We start from the raw sequence: 19,587 nt of genomic DNA on the forward strand, positions 1-19,587 counted from the left end.
TGCTTTCCAGCCACGCGTTCACCAGGAATGCTGCAGGAGAAGGGAGAGCTGGCACCATACCATGCAGAGGCGATGCACAGCCCATACAGCAGAAAGCTCTGTTAGAGCTTTACAGCCCAGGTAGTAAACAGGGGTCGGAAATCAGTTGAAGACACATGATTTTTCATAGCGGTTGAGCTGCCAACTCTTCAAGCATTTTTCCTGGGACTGTGGCTGCCTCAGATGGCTAGTCCATCTCTGAAAGACCTGAGGCATACACTGAGTGTGTTGAATGTGCAAGATGATTGAATCCAGGTACTAGCAAGCACAGATGATCCCCAGGCTCAGCCAACAGTAGCTGTCAGCCTTACTAAACATTCCAGCACCAAAGCAACACCTTACACCAGAGAGTCCCAGCCTACAGAAGGCCGAATCTTGTATGAAGATGTCAGGTGGATTCCCTGGAAAGCAGTTTCTAATAAACCAATTTAGAAATGGAGGCTTTTCCCAAAGGGATGTGAGGGACTATGGCAGGAGAAGTGCAGCAGTGTCCCATGACATGGCCAGAGGAAAGGGCAATAAATGTACTGGCTCTCCCCTCTTCTCCTCCACCGTGGTTTTCAGAAAGCTGGTAAACACAGTTAAACTTCATATTGAAAAAAGAAAAAAGAAAAAAAAGAAAAGCCCTAGTCATTTATCAGCATCTGAAATGCTGGGTCTGCAGAGATGGAGAGCAGCAAACCTCACTGCTCCATGCTGACAATAATCCGTAACCTTTCATAATTAGTAATTCACAGCAGATGAGAGCAGCCTTGGGGGCCTCACACCTTCCATCTGCTGCTACTCACGGACTAGCCCAGGTCTGAGGGACAACAGGGATTTCAAGAGTGTCCGATGCCCTCCCTGGCCGGGGACAGACTTTTTCCTCCCATCGTAGTTCTACAGAACGTGTCCGTGTCTGCGTGGCGCTGCCTGCGCCGTGCCCCGCGTTACTGCCCTGGGAGTGCCGTGGTGCCATGTCACAGGGCCCTGGAGCACAGCCCATACTGCTCCCGCCTGGCCTGCCCCAGCAGCTCCAGGCTGCAGTCCACGGTGCCTTTCTGGGGATGTGTTGATGAAGATTTAATTAGATGTCTGCAGTCTCCTGTCAAAACCATCTGTCTCAGTCACATCCAAGCATGTGGCCTGGTACAGGTTTGTCTTTGTGTAGCTGAGGAAAACTCCCTTCTCTCAACAGCAGTCCGATCAGATACCAGTAAAATCTAACCACGATGACAGGGTGGCTGGATGGGGCGTGTGGGCAGCAGGCGTGTAACTGAGGGTGCCACCTTGATCCACCTGGGAGAAGGTCCTCGCTGCAATGCTGCATCTTTCAGAAATGCTGCTACTGTTCCCCTTTGCCACGACAGGAGGAGGAACCTGCCTCGCACTGAGAGGGTTTTCCCCTTCCATGAGAGGGTGTCTTTCACTGTTTTTTGAACTTTGTTTCCTACGTTGCCTTGTTCAGTATTCCCCAAGGTGCAGCTCATTAATCCCAATGCATGCATCACATGGTGGAGGCCAGGCATGAACTAGAATAAGGGGCAACATCCCACTCCTCCTGCAAAAATCACATCTTTGTATCTCGCAGCTAGACAGGCAAGTGCAGAGCACACCAACACTAACCAACCCCTTCTGCATCCCCCATAAAAGCTTGATACCACAGAATTTAATGTTGTTTTTTACAGCTCTGGTTTTCTCACAAAATGGGTCATCCTTCTGTTCCCATTTATATGTTTTCATGGAGGCAACGAGAGGGGGCAGAGAGGGTTGCGTCTGCTTTTACACGGAGAAGTGGAATTACTGTATAACCCTGAAATAAATAGTGGTCTTGAGAACACCACGTGATGTTGATGAGTGCAGAGGAAAGGTGGAGGAAGTGGAGGAAATCCTAGCTACTTGTTCACATAAAGGAGTTTTATGAATCAGGACATCTGTAACTTGTGAAGGACACGGCTCAGTAAAATACCTCTAGTAGTTTTGCAGTGTTCCCCTTGTATTGCTAAGCAGAAAGTCTTGGGAAAAGAGATGTCCAATTGAGAGCAAAATGAGCTTTTTGCACAGCAACCTCCTCTGCATCCTACAGTCAGCAAACACACCTCGTACTTGCAAATCTGTCACTTCCCTTGTAGCCCCCTCTCTGTGCAGTGTGATGTTAAGAAGGGCCTCAGGGTCTCTGAAGCTGCATTTCTTTTTATAGGTGAAACATGAAACATAGGCAATACCCCATGGGCAGAGCCTGTTTGTAATTTCAGATTGTACATTCCTCCTCCTCCCCATGAGCAAAGTCCTTGCAGCCCCTTTTCGTCATCTCGACATCGCTTTTTTTAATAATAAACATGCCTGACCTCTTTCCTCCTTATTTTTTCCCTCATGTCAAGGAAACACACCCCAAGTCACAGTTTCAGATTTACTGTGCTCAAGGCAGGTGAAAGGTGCCCTAGTCCTCAGTTTTGGTTTAAGATATTAATGGCCATTGCAGATGGATGATTCATGCCATGAGGTTTTGCTGCGCTATTGCAATAGCATGTGAACATCTTGTGTGGAGCCCAGAGAAAGATGAGAGATGTGTTTTGTCTTTCCTGCTTCCTTCTTATTACCCTCTCTAATGCCCATTTCTCAGAGTTGTTTGAAAACCATTTTCTCTGTCATGCAGGCATTGTCCCACTTTGCTTAAAGGTCAGCGATAAAGGTTTGTTCCTGCCTGTTGCTATGCTCAGGAAACTCTTTTATAGCAGTCATTTCTTAATGTCCTCCTTCCAAAACATTTTTTTCAACAACCACTTATACTGTCTGGGTAGAAAAGTGCTTAATAAAAAAAATCTTTTGGTTTGACCCTCAGCATAGGTGATAAAGACAAGGAGTTTTCAGAGCAAACCTCTCACTTTCAAGAAAATTTTTCTGCTGTCTTCTGACAGGAGCCAGAATTAGAGTAGATTTCAGTGTTTTAAGTCTTGGACTAAATAAAATAAGTAGAAAATTCAGCGAAGATGAGAGAAATCTGGCAATGGTTGGAAATTAACTGGGTCATACAGTAGTTTTTTTGCCATCTCTATTGTATCTAGTACTTGGGGTTCATCCGAACTGAAGCTGTGCAAATAGCTGATTGTTTCCATTTGCTTGCATTAAAAAAAAAAAAAAAAAAAAAGGATAGATGGAAAATATTTCAGATGAAGCAAAATGTTGGTTATTTGACTCAAATGAAAATATTTTAGGTTAAAAACCAAATGAGTAAAATTAATTTAACTTTTTTTAAGAGCAAGATTTTAATTTTGCTATATAAAAGATTTGTTTTGAAGATGGTTCAGTGAAATGTTCTTGGGAACATTTACCAAAACATTTAAGCCAATTTAGCATGAATCCATGAAATGTTTCCATCACTGAATCTGCATAGTTTTTAATTACTTTTCTTCTGAAATAGTTGTCTCCAAAAAGTCTTTCCCAACTGAAACCTTAACCGTCCACAATTTCATTATCCCTTGTATGTTACTGAAGTATAAGAACTATTTCAACTCTCTGATAATAACTGGGTGGTTTTTGCTTGAGTAGAAGTGGACTTCCTCTGTCATCTCTTTGTAGACTTTGGCTCTGTCACAGGAATCCATATGTCTTCCATGTGGACTATGTTTAAACATATAGCTCTCTGCTCTTGGATGGCTTGTTCCCTTACGAGGGAGCCAAGTTTAGAGGCATGTGCATGGGACAGAGTTCCTCCAACAGTTATTTCTGTTGGGTCTTGTCACTGTACCAAGTTTTTATAGTCATTCCTCCTTTGACTTCCCAAGTAGAATTTTCCTTTCTCTGCCCCGTCATTGACTCATCCTTTGTTTAAGTAAATCACTAAATAAATGAGGTTGGAAGGGACATCAGGAGGTCATCTTGTCCAACAGGCTGCTCGCAGCAGGGCTAAGACACAATGCAAGAGAGCCCACCGCTCCTGACAAAACCTTCAGGGATACTTATTTTTTACCCAGGGAGTCAGAAGCTGTTACGATGATTCAAAGAGGGGAAAGAAAGGTAGTTGGGTTAGGAAATATTGTCAATGATGGCGTGCTCAGAGATGGGATCCCCATCTCAGTGAACACCAGCCTACCCCTTCCGGGGAACCTCAGCCAAGATATTGGCAGTGAGATGATACTAAAGCATTACTAGAAGTTGCTCTTGTTTTCTTATAGAAGAGGATTAATCTTTGATGCCAGCACTAGGATACGCTCACAAAAACCCTGAGTATTGTTTTCTTTTCTATAGAGTCTTATGAGAGAAAAGGTCCATTCATTGAAAACCAGCTCTTCCATTCAGCTGGATTTTAGCACTTCACCACTTTCACGGTTGCTGTTAGCCAGAGGAATGTAGTCTCTCTTCTTGCAGCTTCTATAGAAACACAATGCTTGGGAATTCATATTTTTCTCTCTCTTGCAGTTTTATTTCTCAGTTTAGAACCAATATTGGGAAATACGTACTTCATTCAGGATTGTTGTTACAGTTAATATGATCTACAGTTTGCCAGCAGTTCAGTTTTGAATGAAGCTAGTGATGAGACTTTTGCTGTACAATGCACCGTCTAGCATCTACCTGGGCATTTTGGCCATTGCTGTTGCCTATTTTAACTCTCTGGTGATGTGTATCCAGGGTGATCAGGGAGGAGCAGGTGTTCCAGGAGATGTCGGCTTCCAAGGAGACAAGGTAATTGGTCTTTTCTCCACCATTTTTTTCCCTTACATAGTAGTATGTGTGGCCACCAGCTTCCTCAGCTCATCTTAAGCCACGAGGAGCTGGAACTATCTGCATCCTGCTGTCAGGTTTCCTTGCTCAGATAGTTCTCATTTGGGGTACGCTGTGCCTTTCTAAAATTCATGTCAATATATGGATTTTGTTGTTACTCATAATAAAAGCGGTTCTACTGGGGGCTTTCTGTAAAAGGAGACATATATTCATGCAGAAATTGGAGGTGATGGGATGGGATTGATGGGGATGGGGTGAATGTGTGTGGTCCAGCGACTGCAGACTCAGAGGTTTTGTCTGCTCAGTGTGTCAGCTTAAACCCTGACCCAGTGGAGCACTTAACACTGTGCATAACTTCTAAGCAAATTACTTCTCCCCTGTGACTACAATATGATACTGACTTCAGCTGACTAATGCTGTACTTAACACTGCACTGGGGCCTACATGGCTTTGAGCCACAACGAACTGCAACAGCTCATGTTCTTTGGGGTTAAATTCAGCTCCGGCTTTAGCAGAAATGGCTCACTGACATTAGTGCAACTGTCCCAGCTCCTTGCAGGGCTGAGTTCAGCCCCTTAGAAAATATTCCTCTCTGCTGCAGAGGAGCTGGAGCCTGGGGAACTGGTATCTTTTTTTATGCTTCATTGTATTTTCTGAAAAAATCTGTGTCTCTCTCTCTCAGGGCAGCCAGGGTTTGCCTGGGGTCCCTGGGGCACGAGGGAAAGCAGGCCCCCTGGTAAGTGACCAAGCATCCTCTGCTTCCTCATCTCCCTTTCTAAAGGTTCAGTGCCCAGCTGGAAAGACAGCTTGGCAGGGGTGTGCTATTCTAAACAGGAAAGCCAATAGCCAGGAGCCAGCTCACTTTTCTCCATGTTTTTCTGATTTCTGCAGGGAAAAGTCGGTGACAAAGGTCCAGTCGGGTTTCCAGGACCACCTGGCCCCGAGGTATGTCCCACCACCTCCTTCCCACATCTTTCCTTTCTTTGGTAACTTCTGCAGCGCCCTTTCTCCAGCAAATTCACACAATAACACCTCTCTCCCATCTCTTTTTGCCTCTGCAGTAGTTATTTGATGTCTGCAGCTTGCCGCCCCACTGAGCACCAGCTCTCTGATAAACACCCATGTGGCATTTGAGAGATGCCCGTCTTCTTTCCCCACTGGAGGCCTTTAGCTCTCGAGCTGTGCACAGACAGGCCCACGGAGGGTTTTGATTAGGAGGCATATGCATAGAGCTGTTGCTAATTTATATGGAAAGCAAGAGCCAAACGCTGCCTCCCAAGTGGGCACCCAGCCCAACAGAGGGAGGGGACGGCTGCCACTGCTACTGCTCACCATGACACCTGAGCTCTGATACATTTACCAACCCGAAAGTGATGTGTTCTGGGGTCAGAGCCTTTGCTAACGATGGGCAGATGGATTGCTTCAGGACAATGTCACACCAGGCTCCAGAAACACTGAGGCAGAAAGAGCTTTGCAGTGTTGTAGGATTTACTGTTATTTGATGAATTGAGGTCCACTTTTGTGCAAAGTGGGAGATGGGGTAAACTGTCCCATCTTGTACCCTCTGACCACCCTGCACTCAGATTTCCTGATCTCCAACTACCATTCCAAGCCTTTTTCTTCCCAATCTTCCTGTGCAAGTCCTATATGTAGCAGCTTGTTCTTTTTCTTGTTCAGAAAGGTCAGTCCCCAAAGATTGTCTCTAACTCGCCAAGAGCCCCAGACTCTTTCCCAGCCACCAGCTAGACTCTGTGGACACTGGTCTTTCTACTCACCTTGGTGTTCTCTGGCCCTTGAAGTTGTTCTTCAACAGCTTTTGTGGGGCAGAACACTCATTTCTTGAATCTTACATCTCACTTTCCACCTACCCTCCTCTTTTTAGTGTAGGGCTTCAGTTCTCTGCTAGGGTGTGATGGTACATGAGTGGTGATGAGGTAGGGAGGATCAAGATGGGTCATGATCTCTGTATCTCAGGGTTTCCTGATTTTTCCTTCCACTTTTTGTCATAAATATTGTAGAGGGTTTTTTCCTTTTTTTCTCCCACAAAATACCATTTCAAGTAGAAAAACACCCTTACTGCCCTTACCAAAAAAATGGTCACAGTGATATCTTAAATGCAGGATCAGCTTCCCCCAGCACATTGTCATTTTTCTTCTTCATAAGCAACCAGACATCTGTAAGATGCTAGAGAGCCACCTCCAGCACAACTGGTGGTCTGTTTTCCCTTCATCAGTGTTCTGGTATTTTGCTGGGTCTGGAAGGGCTCTCGGTCGAGTGCTGCCACTTAGCAATCGTTCCTCTTTGTTGCTATTGGAAGTAACCACAGATTCCTTTGTTTCCTCAGCGAAGGGCTGGTGGGTGGAAAGAAGTCACTGCCTGGCTGAAGGCGGCAGCTAATGAGCATGTCAGCACCTTTCCTAATTCCTTGCCTGCTTCCCTTTGTCACTGAGGCGTGCAGTTCGTTTCTCGGAGCAATGAGATTATGCGCTGACTCATAAAGATTAATTAAAACCCAAATTGCAGTTTTTAGCTGTGTGATGACAGGGAGGCCCTCACAGCAATAAATCTTCTAAGAAGATGGACCTAAAGGGAACTGCTGGGAAAGGCTGTTCTTGAATCAAACCGATAGCACTGCTGCCATTGTCCTGTTTCATTCCCTCTAGAAGCCACGCAGTGCCCCACACACGGACACTGCCAGCACGTAACAAACGTCTCGGCCCTTAGCCTTTAATTAAAATTCTCACAGAGGCTGTCCTCTGAAGCTGACTGCAAAAGTCCACCTGTGTACCCTGACTATTTCTCATTTTCTTCAGGGCTTCCCAGGTGACATTGGCCCACCAGGAGAAAATGGTCCTGAAGGCCTGAAGGTGAGTGGAGCAGAGATTGAATCTCTGTGTGGGGTGGGAGGCAGCCAGGGAAAATAAAGTAGTGGGAAGGGGGGAGAGAGAAAACCCTGGAGATTCCTGAAGATTGTCCCTGGCCAACATTTCAGTTTGGTCTGTTTGGCTTGAGGTCCCTCCAAGTGCAGGGTTTTCTTTTTTTCAATTTTTTTTTTCTGTAACAAAATTGACATTGGATGATGTCCTGTGGCTGTGAAAGAGACGTTCTCATTTTAATTGCCCTTCTGAGCTTATGTTTCTATTTTCTGAGTATCTTTTCCTTTGGCTCTTTCTCAGGGAAAGCCAGGAGCAAGAGGTTTACCTGGGCCAAGAGGACTGCCTGGACAAGAGGTGAGTGTCCTCAGACCAAAAGTAAATTGGTTTTAAAGAATAATGTTGAATTTTGAAGATTAGTGCATGCTGAAATGGTGCCTGCAACTTGAAATCCTCCGGTCCCTCTGTATCTGGAAGAAGATACTTCTCTTCGGTGATCAGAGACCCACAGAAGAAGAGCTTCCCCTAAGTTGCAGTCCTGTGATCTTTGCTTCCAGTCACTGCTGGCATCTGCTGACCCTAAAGGCTGCATTGGCTTTTCTTTTAAAGTCTGTTCCCCCACACCCACAAACACCCAGAACAGGTGTTAGTGCCCTTTTCTCTGCACATCCCCTTGCACAGGCATGCCCTGACGTGGCTTTTGCATTCTGCTCCTTTAAGTGTGTTTTCTTTCAACTGTGAGACCTGCAGACTCCACTCTCTCATGCAGAGCAATGTCCATTTGTAAAGTGTACATGAAGTGAAATTGCTGCTCTGCAAAGATTCATTTGCCCCAGCATCTCAGAGCTTGCAGCTATCACCACTTCATGTGAAAACTTGAGGTTTCATTCCACTCACAGTCACTAAGAAGGGACAATTGTCATTGATTTAATTGTCCTGGAGCTGCAAATACTTAATAGCAGCAGCAGAGAAGCCTGAGTACCCTCTGTTTATCCTGTTGTAACTCCAGTGACTTCAGTGTAGTTTCTTCTCATTCAGGCCAGTGTAAGCTGTTTGTCCAGAGTCATGAGACATTGTGCAAATAATACTTAGTGCATGCATGGGCAGGAGGTCATTCTAATAGCACTAATAATTCTTAACTTTTTCTGGGAACTCTTTTGCTTGCTCTCTAAATGGGATTAATGCAAATTAGCTCACTTCTTTGCACTGAAATAGGGGAAAAAAAAATATTCTAGGCAATTTAAAAAAGGAATCGAACCCCTGCATTCCAGGTTCAGGCAGGCATGACCAAGCTGCCTTCAATTTACTCTAGTTACTGAGTGTAAAAGTAAGACTGAAGACATGGACATGGAGTTCAACATAAGCTGTGCTGAAGGACTTTGAATATGCACCAGACCACACCACTGTGCCTTTACCACTGCTGTTACCCAAGGCAGTAGGTCAAGGCTGTGGATTACATCATCTTTTGAAATGTGGCATATTGTGTGTGGTTTGTCTGAGCCTGTTGAGCTGGGTTCCTGACTTCCAGTCCCATCTTCAGCCTGCCAGCTCGTGCCACTTCATTACCACGGCTGACCACCTAAATGAGAACAGCCAGAACTGTGGCTGCCAAGAGAGCTTTTAATTTCTCTCTTGGCAGTTCGTTATAGACACTTGAGATAATTTTTGTGAAGCTTAATTGAAGGTCTCCTAGAAACTGTAGATCTGATCCTATCACATTAGAAATTGGTCTAGAGCCAAGGGAGAGGACTGAGTCCAATTGCTGTGTGAGATTTTGAGATAGCTCCATGCTGCAGCATGTGTAGTCCTATTTGAAAGCAAAAGGGAAACCTTCATATAGTTGCCAAATGGTTCTGTGGGAAACTTTGCAACACCCTTTTTGTGGGGGGAAAAAAAAAAGAAGAAAGAAAGAAAAAGAGTAAAGAGCTCTACAGCATTCGGATCCCTGCCAAATCAAATGAAGCAGAGTCATGTGAGCATGTCCAGGGTACCCTATGGGCTAAATCCAGCCCATGATAGGCCCAATCAGCTGGTGTTGGTCAAATTTTGGATGACCTTTACTGACAGGACTTGACTTTTTTTCCTTGATTTTTTTTTTCCTGAGATGGGGAAGGGGGATGAGAAACCTCAGAGATGCTGAGCTGCCTGCTCTAAGGTTGAGAAAGACTCAGTTGTTAGAATGTGACAGCTGAGCACACAGCCTGTGTTTAACTGCTGCTCATACTGCAGACCTTTCATTCTTGCTGCATGGTGAATCCAAATTTTGTCACTGTTTTGCCTTTTATTTTGATTTCTTTTCACCTCAGGGAGATGAAGGACCCTTAGGACCACCAGGAGTCCCTGGTCCAGAGGTAGGTTTCAGTCATTTACTTAGTTACTACCAGCTCTGTTGACCTTGCAATGGAATTGTAGTTAAATTAACATAAAGCTTCAAACCTCCAGGTTTGGGGACTGATCTGCCCTTCTAAGAAATATTGTCTTGTCCAGGGCTTGGTCCAACTGCTTGATCCAGGATTGCTGAAATGACTTGTAGTGTCTTGTAAAGGGTGTTGAGTGGGACTCTAATTTTATAACTTGCTTAAAGTATCAGACCTTGAAAAACCCTCTAGCATTTAAATAGTTCATCTTCAAGATAGAGCACGTTGACTGGAAACCATCTCTGTAACCAGCCGTGATGTTTCTTCCTTGGTTTATAGTATTTTTCAATGAGTAGAGGGGAAAAGACCGGACAGTAAGAGAGAGTCCTTCTTGACCTCTACACCACTCTGAACACGGTGATGTAACACAGAAGCACAGTTAGAAGAAACAAAAAGAATATTATCATACCTGTGAGCTTGCCAGCTCAGGATTTTGTAATGGTTATATACATAATTGTCCTCTCAGGATAGTAAAGTATCTTGAAAAATTGGTAACTCTGCTGGAGCTTCTAGGTGGATCAGAAAATAAATGTTTTATCTTGCATTTCCTCCACTGTTCTGGTAGACACTTTCATTCCTGTCTGGAGCAACATCATAAATCCAGTTTCTACAATGCTTGGGACAGCACCATAAGTGTTCTTCCAGCCAAAGGGAAAGTTCAATATGAACTTTTGGTCTGCAGGTTTATTTCTGCTTTTCTGACCTGTAGCTGTGAATTTCAGCCTGGCTTCCCCCACTGTAGGGACAGTTCTACTTCCAAATCCTCTCTGGATGCCAGGGATGGAGCCCCTAAGAAGCTGGCCAAGTCCTGCCAACACTAGCATCTTTGAATGCTCAGACTGCTGGTGTCCTTGCTGGCATTGCTACAAGAAAAATGCTGGGAGTAGAATAAATCCAGCTGAATGTGGCACATAATAAACTAAAGGGAAGCAACAAAGGCCTTGGCTTGGTTAATTATAGTCCATGCATTGTCTTTCTGATGTGACGTTTAACTAATGGGATTGAACTGGAGGGTCAGCAATGGGCTGAACCTTGGAGTAGCTGTCTAGGCGTGTTCCCCATGGATCAAACCTGGTGGCATCCAAGACACAGGGCTTTCCTCTTGTGTTGCCTTGGCTCAGTAAAGGCTGCTACACCTCGAGCACCCCGAATTCATAGGGAGCATTGCTTGTAAGCTGCACCATATAGGTCCACAGACAGACTACTGTGACCAAGGGCAGCTGCAAGCTTTTTATGTTTATTGCTTTTCCATTTATTTCAGGGTCGATCTGGCCGGAAGGGATTTCCAGGAAGACCTGGTCCCGATGGTCCAAAGGTGAGGAAAGAGTTTATTCATGATCAGGGAAGCAGTGGGTGAAAGGGAGGAAAGAAAGAGGGAAATATCTTTTCTCAACTTTACCATGCTCCAAGCCTAGGGTATTCATTCCAGAGAGGACATGGGGAACTGAGGATTTCTCTTTTTCTCTGAATTTTGGGGTCTCGGCTTCTGCTTGGTTTCTTCACCAAAAAGAATGATGGTGCATTTTTTAAGCCATGTGCTTTATTATAAACAAGTGTGTTCCTCCTTTGATATTAACCAACTCCCTGCTCCATCATCTCATCTTATTTTCCATTGCTTCTCCACGTTTTTGTTCTAAAACAATGCACATCATTCCTATCTTTGCTGCCTAATTAGCAGCAGGATCCATCCCAGGGCAGTCCGCTCCACAAACCCACACTCAAAAGGAAAGAGAAAACCCAACAAAAACAACCTCTTCAAACAGTAAATAGCAAAAATGTGGTCTGGCAGCACATCTGGAGTATCTGCCTACTGAGAAAATACAGCTGCCTTCATCCAGAGACAATACTGATTGTAGCGGTGAGTCTGGCCTCTGGATGGCCTGTCCAGGGGCACTCTGCCGGCCTTCGAGTGCTGCCATGGCTGCCCTTATCCCTGTGGGTTTGAAATTCTCCTCCTCCTCTGCTTTTCTCTTCACCCCTCATTTTTCTCATTCTGTGAATTTCTCTCATCCTGCACTGTGATTTATCTCATGTGGGTTCTTTTTGTGGTTTTCATGAGGATGCTCCATGTGACAGCAACGTGCTTATGTTTGAGATTTTGCAAGAGCAGAATCAGGGTACAGTACTGCCTGGGAATACTTGGGTTGTCTTTTATTCTTGTGACACTTCCACCAGCAAGTGAATTTTCTTGGATCCCTTCTCCTCTGTCATTCAGGAAACTACATCTCCCCATGGTGTCTGCACTCTTGCTTTCCCTAGATGCTCCTCAGATCCTTTAGTTAATCAGGGTCCTTTCCTACTCTCTTCCTCCTGATGATGTAGCTCTGTCTTCATCTGTCTGTTTTACTTAGTCTTTCAGGTTGAAAAGTTATGGGTCAGAAACACCCCAACTCCAGGAACATCCCTGATGAGCAGTCATGCCTTATTAAACATGGGGTTAAAGCAACCAGGTCTAGGCTATGCCACAGAAAAGGAGACAGCTTATGTTTCAATGTTTAAGTTTGGTTTTGTGAAGGTTATTTTACCACAGCAGGACTAGCTGCTTTTAGGGAATTTCACTCCAGAACAGCAAGTGTTTACCCCATGTTTGTGTCAGCTGTGTTTCTTGCTTTGGATTATCTTTCAAGTCACCGTTGTTTTTGTAAGATGTTGTTTCTTGCAGATTTTTCATGGCAGCCCAAATCATGGGTGTACAAAGAATCATGTTGTACTGAGGGTCTGACTGGGAGCACCAGGTAACCTCTGTGCCTTGTCTCTCCTTGTCTTGCAGGGGGAGCCAGGAAACCATGGCCGACCAGGGAAAGTTGGTGAGCAGGTAAACTTTGTTTTCCTTGTCTGTTTGACGATCTCCTATGAACAACATCTCCTAGAAGACCACAGTGCAGGCAGAGGACAGTGGCCAGGGGTTTCTGTCCACCTCAAACCTGTCCATAGTCCTGGTGCCCCAACTGGGGTGCTTGGTCTGGCTGAAGCTCCTGGTGAACAGCACTGACAGTGACCATGGTGTCTATTTTAAACTGGGGTTTTTTTCCATAGGCCAAGTGCTCTGATAAAGTCACAGTTCAGGTGGATGTGCTGGCAGTGCTGGCAGCAGTACAGCGCACACGGCCGGCTGTGTTTCTCAAGGAGGCAAAGCCACGGTCAGGAAAAGAGATTGTGAATTTCTGTGTATTCCTCTTATCCCTAAAAGAGCCATTTCCAGGCTTTGCCTATTTAGGTTTTAAGGGTAAGATCCTCTGCTTTGGGTGCTCTGCTGCTTTGGCTTCTGCTGGATTTTTTGGGGAGCAGAGGGGATATCAGCTGAAGAAACCAGGCTGTGGGGAAGAGGGCATTGAGCTGCATTTTGTTGTACCACAAGAGAGGGTTCTGCTGGGGTAGCAGGGGACATGCATCATCCCTGTAAGCTTCAGGGGAACCACAGGCATCAAGGGAAAAGAAACAATTGTTCCTATGTCTCTGTGATTGAAACCAACCAACTTGTCCACCACCAACCCTGAAATTGCAGCCACGGAGCCTCCAACATGTTCTGTGCATTCCTACATGACCACACCAAGCTGGCTGCAGCAGCTGGCCCTGGCAGAGAGGGCATTGCTTCTCAGCACAGCTGTCCTTCCCAACACTTTCCCTGCTGGCTGGTCAAGTTTGATTTGATTTAGCTTTTCAGCCTCTCTGGCTCTTCTTTCCCCTGTGTGCAACAGCTGGGGGTCAGTTCTTCCATGGGTTTTTGACCAAGCAAGTCCAAAAAACCAAGGTGGATCCTTTTCAGTACCAGCAATCTGATGAGTCTCAGTATATATCAAGACCAGTTATTTCTATTTGGAAATTAGAGCCGTTTCTGTATTATGGTTAATAATTTACTCCACGAAGAACAACAGCTGAAGAAGCAAAGTTGTTCCGCACATCTGAGCTCTAGTTTGCAGCTTTATCAGATTCTGCATGATCTCAGACAACACCTTCCAGTGCTCTGTGCCTGTTTTCCCTTCTGTGGAAGGTGTAAGCAGCTCTGAACAGTACTTAACACAATGCCTCCTGTTCTCAGGTGGCACCTGTGGATGCTGTTGTATTACAGTTAAAAATTAATATTTAGAAGTGCTTTGAGATCCTTAACAAGATGTTATCCTTGAAGGACAAAGCATCATTAGGATTATTATTCTTTAACGTCCCTCAGGACTGACCTTGGATGAAAACTGTAGGCCACTGTTCACCAAAAAGAAAACACAGCTGGCCTCTGCTGACACTGAAACCAGCACAGTGGTATGAAAGCTGCCTGTATTATTCTAAGTCAATTAGTCTCTGTCTAGAAATATCACCCAGAAAGAATTTCCATTTCCGTACCAGTCAAGTCATTAGAACAAAAATGTCGCACCAGATTATTGAGAAATAACGTCCTTTCCCATCACACCTTTGCTGAACAATGCTGGAGTGTTGGGTTTTCATTCCTCCCTCCACCTAAGCTTCGGCATTTGGTGTTGGGGCTGGGTTGGCTTTTTGCAGAGCTCTGAGAGATTGCGCTACCCAGGTCACTTGGCACTAAGACACCTTCACCTCACCCTTGTTTTCTCTTGTGGAGGCCTTGATGTTTTCTATTCCATGAGCACAATAGGCTTGGTCGAACATTTCAGACTTGCTGCTCTGCCCTCCATAAGGGTTCCCTCTGAGCGGAAACCCTCAGCGTAACAGCATGAGTAAAGGTCAACCACCCATCTCACTGGAGCTCTCTTCCCTTTCTTAGGAACATCTGTTTAGGCAAACATGGGAGTTTCTGTAAGGTTTCCAGTGACACTTGAGCTGTCATTGGAAAAATGAGGTTTTAAGCCACAGGGCAGTCCCTAATGCATTGTTTTTCCATTGCAAGGACACTGACTCAGAAAGTTCATTCATAAGATGCTTGTTGTCTTCATATGCTGGAAGGACTCCAGCTGCTGGGGTCCCCTGTACCCTGGAAATGTGTGATTTAACCCTTCCTTGCCAGTAGATGGAGGCAGAAGGATATGAAGAAGAATACGGGGCCTCTGGCCCAGGCCACCAACCTTCCTGTTCCAGAGATGGGAATGTAGAACAGGAGGATGTCATCGAAATGTCCATGTTGAAGGTCAGACAAGCCTGTGGGAGAAGCAACACCCTGCGGCAGACAGGACAGCAAACTGGGGCAGAGTACTGCAAGCCCATGGACACCCCCTGTTCTGCACTAGAGACTGAAATATCAGTGAAGATTTGTGCCAGCTGAAAGAGGCTACGGTTGACCTATGTCCTTAATGGGAAAGAGCAGGTCCTGTCATAGCAGGAACAGCTTTTTGAATCCTTCTTCCTGTACAAGAAGTAACAGCCCTGCTCGCTCGCACGGTGATGTTAGGGTCAGCCACGCACCCATCACACCATGCTGGGAAGGGCAGTCACTCCACGGCCCCTTGTGGATATATCTTCCTTCGAGGGAGAAACAGGTTGTCCCAATATCAGATATTATTCTAAAATAATTTGTCAAAGGAAACCAGCGTCGTTGGATGACCAAGGTCAAATGGGTTGCCAAGAACCAAGCAGGAAATTGCACCAGCGTTTCCTACATCTTAGAGCAGTGTCTTTCCCAATGCATTTACCTTCCCCTCCAGAGCATCTTTCTGAGCTGCAGACCTCTCATTCAGGGATTTATGGGCACTGTAGTGTATGCAGCCTCTTTGATCTGACAGGGTGTTTTGTCAACGTGTCTCCACCTTCCCTTCTGTCGCTCCCCAAAGGGCAGTGGGAACCCAACGTGGCCCCAGGGTATGGCTGAGCCCGGCGCACAGGGGGTTAAACCGCATGGCTTTTCTTTGCGGGTCAGAGCGTCCTCCCTTAAACTGTGATATTTACTGTTTTACTTTCCCTTTCTTTCATCTGAATGGGAGGATTGTACATTTACTCCCTCCCATCCTTTGTCCCTGGTTTGTTTTGTTTTGAGTTCTAGCGAACCAGTAAAACAGAAAGGCCATGATCGGTTCCTGCTGGGAGTGACTGGCGGTCCCGTCCCTGGGAGACCCTGCTCACGCTGGGCTCGCCTTTCGGTTGTTTCTCTCAAATGGGGTATGATTTATGCAAGGCTTCATTGCTGACTTGCTCTCTGTTGATGCAGCCAAGAGGGGGGGCTTAATTATGACAGGGCTGGACAATAAATGGGGAAAGCCAGACAGGAGTTAGGAATTACAACCCGCCAGTCCCCCCCCTTTTCTTCGCCCCAAGCCCCCAGCAACTTTTTAACAATCTCCATCCCTTTTCCGCCATGCCCTTGGCTGGGGAATACAGCAGACTGAATCATGAGCGACATGCTGAACTCTCCGTCTAATATAAATGTTTTACATTCTTTCCTGTATACTGTGGGCCTTTATCCGGGCCGCCACCACTGCTGGGACTTCACGTGCATCATTACACACACTGCCTGGAGTAGTGTTTGATGCAGGGCTTCTTTTCAACCCTGGGAACCTGGGAAAAATATGTTATGCCACAGCCATTTTAGTGTAATGGCCACAATTCATGTCTGCTTTGATTTAATATTTGCCACCGGTGGCTTTTCTGGTTCTTAAAACCTAAATCTTTTGCTGCTTTTGTTCCCTTCAGTGTCTATCCCATTTTGGCCAGTGAAGAATATCGTTATCCAATCTCCCCCAGTAGTTTCATGTACTCCCAATAACTTACTGAGATTTATTTTTCCTAGACATATCTATCTTGATTTGTGTCTGCTTGCAGACACAGCAATGTTAGTTCATTTAGCCCAGGGCAGACGGTATTGGCTGAAACACTACAGAGCTACTGTGCTGGAAGCCTGGCCATGTCACAGGGTCCCTGCTCTGCCATCCCACTTCAGTCCCACGCTCACACCATGGGATGCTCCTCTTGCTGGGTACACAGGGCACAGTGACATCTTCCCTTGAGCAGAAACATGACGTACCAGCGCAGGCAGAATTTTCCCCGGTTTTGGAGTGAAAGCCAAGCCAGAAACGTTGGCTGTGCTCCCCTTCCATCCTGAAGGTTCCACAGGTAACAGGTGCAGTGTTTGCCTCTACCCTGCTTGCATTGGCAGTGCCGGCAGGTTTCCGCGTGAGCTGCGATAACAAAGAGCACATCTGTGACAGTGAAGGGGTCTCGGGAGGGCGTTGGGGTTGTGGGCTGGTTGGCGTGCTGCAGTCGGTGCTCTGCAAACCAGCTGTAGAGCACCACCAGCTCGGCTGGAAAGCACAACCAGTGTGTCTCGCTTCATGACCCAGACTCCTTAGAGACTTTTTAGGGTGGGAGCTGATGCTGCTGTGGACAGCAGGTTAGCCTTCAAGCCTGAGTCTGGGTATGCAATGCCTCTCAGAAGTGTTTTTGAAACAGTCTTGGTCTGAATGGTGACAACATTTGCTGCAAGAGCAGGGATCTCTCTTCTTCTGCAGGGACTGACCTAAGTGACCCAGAAATATCTTAAAGAGAGCATCTTCCCAGGGAGAGAGTTCGGCAGTTTTTCTGATAAATTGGAAATGAAGGAACAGATTTGTTCTTTCTTGCTTTATTATCTTATTTTTGCCTAGCAATGCATTTCCTTGTTCCGTCTCATTGCTTTGCCATTCTCTCCTCTGCCTTAACATTTGCTTTCTTCATGGCCTTGGGCAACTGGAAAGCTTCGGTAACTGGATACAGTTATCAGCGATGTATCTGCACTTGTGTCTAATTGAAAGGATAATTGATTCAGCAGCCTTCAGCAATGCCACCCAGTGGCAACCTTGCATATGCAGATCTTGCAAATTTGCCTGCTCTCCCTTTGGTTCCTGTGCTGGGCAATCCGCTGCTGAGCCCAGCACTGCTTTGCCCCCACGTGTGTCCTGTCCGTGTGTCCTGTCCGTGCAGCCTGGCTGTAATGGCACGCTTGTGCACTGGGACTGCTTCAGCATCGGACACAGCAAAGACCATTTCAGTGCTGGTGTCAGAAGGGTTGGCGACATCAAGCTCCTGATGGGATAGTAGAGCTTTCCTGTGGTAGTTGTCTTCCCGTGGTTAATCAATATTTCCATCATGGCACAGGGGCATGCTGGTTTCCTGGGACATCATCTATGGATGAATTTCTAATGCAAGCATCTAACTCCAGGCTCCAACATACCCGCTGAGCTCTTTGCCTTCTCTCATGAGTTTTTTCCAAACACTTTTCACGTGGATGTTGTTCCCATGCCGGAGTGTGACAAGGGCCACTCAGAGCAGAGTGTGTGTCTGCTCCCTGGAAGAGGCGAAGCCAGCTGAGCCTCCGAGTGAGAGATGCTTTTGTTGAGCCCATCAGCATGTCTCATTGAGGAGCTCCTGTCTCCAGTGATGTTCAAAGGATGGCATTTAATTGCACCATCTGAGGAATGTTAATGCATGAAGTCTCTCAGTGTTTGGAGTCATCGTCAGAAGCTGTTCCCTCTAAAAGTCATCGGAGAGTGACCCACATTGTGTTTTATGTCTCTGAATGCATCTGCTGAGCCTCACACAGATGGGAATAGCAGTGAGGCTGGTTATTCTGTGCTACAGCTTTACGTTGTGAGCGTAACTTCATGGAGAGGGAGAGGCTTTTGGTGGCGGGAGGAGTTGCACAACCTGTGAGTAGGCTGCTCTGTTGGTGCTGGATCCTCCTCTGTAGCTGCGTGGTATCACTTTACACTGTCAGTGCACAGAAGTGAACAGAACCACAACAACACACAGACCACAGAGAACCCCTCAGCAAACTGCACACATGTCAGGCCAGCTGGGAACGGAAAAAGCAATGAAGCAGGAGTAGAGAGAGGAAATGCTTGCTTCTTTTCTTGCTGTTCCCCCAGAGAGGAGATAGCAGGGTCAAAAGCTCTCCGTTTTCTGAGACCACACTCCAGAAGTTGCCTTGCCTAGCGTAGCTTTTTTCCCACCGTGTTTGTTTATGCTGAATATTTTCCTGAGTGTGTCATTTGAAAGTCTCCTTGATGTTGAAGTGAAAAGGTGAGATGCATTTGCATAGAAGAACTTTACAATTTATTATGAAGATTTCAAATTATTCTAAAAAAGAGGAAGAGTAGGGTGATATCACTGAAGAATCCACCTCCTGTCTCTGACTTGCTCAGCAGCCACCTGCCAGCACCAATCAGCCTGCTGCCTAAAATCGAACAAGCTGGGGCATGGCTTCATTTGAGACCACCCATGCCAACTATGGGCAGGCTGTGAAGTGTTTCAACAGGAGATCCCTTTAGTTACAGACTCACTGGAGGAACTAACTATAGATATCTCTCTGCCAATGACCCTTGCTGGGACTAGGGATGAGACCATGAGAATCATGCGCCTGCCATGGCAGAGAAGACAGTCCCTTGCATCTCTAGAGCCAGAAACCCGCTGGAGTTGGTAGGGAGGCTGCTGTATTTTAATTCTCAGGAATCTTAGCTTGACATTGCATTTATTTCTATCTTCCTAATTAAAAGCAGTTCTGTTTGTTTCTTCGTTATCCCAAACGTTGTTAAATCCTGACAAATCCTGAGCTTAGACTGGGAGATTTTTCCAAGATAGTTTCTGAGTAGTGTGATAGATCTACTGCCCTGCTGGCCCCTCTGGCT

The 19,587-nt window shown here is 46.0% G+C and overlaps 1 protein-coding gene across 1 annotated transcript in view; it reads left to right on the forward strand.

The window, feature by feature from the left end:
- Nucleotides 1-19,587, forward strand: part of COL27A1 (collagen type XXVII alpha 1 chain) — a 152,445-nt gene that overhangs the window by 68,954 nt on the left and 63,904 nt on the right. The window contains exons 18-25 of the mRNA XM_074846242.1: nt 4,648-4,701; nt 5,423-5,476; nt 5,632-5,685; nt 7,554-7,607; nt 7,917-7,970; nt 9,920-9,964; nt 11,292-11,345; nt 12,801-12,845. Coding sequence (XP_074702343.1) covers nt 4,648-4,701; nt 5,423-5,476; nt 5,632-5,685; nt 7,554-7,607; nt 7,917-7,970; nt 9,920-9,964; nt 11,292-11,345; nt 12,801-12,845 — 414 coding nt within the window. The remainder of the gene's footprint in view (nt 1-4,647; nt 4,702-5,422; nt 5,477-5,631; nt 5,686-7,553; nt 7,608-7,916; nt 7,971-9,919; nt 9,965-11,291; nt 11,346-12,800; nt 12,846-19,587) is intronic.

Source organism: Strix aluco, chromosome 20, assembly GCF_031877795.1.
Source record: "Strix aluco isolate bStrAlu1 chromosome 20, bStrAlu1.hap1, whole genome shotgun sequence".
Classification (NCBI taxonomy): Eukaryota; Metazoa; Chordata; class Aves; order Strigiformes; family Strigidae; genus Strix; species Strix aluco.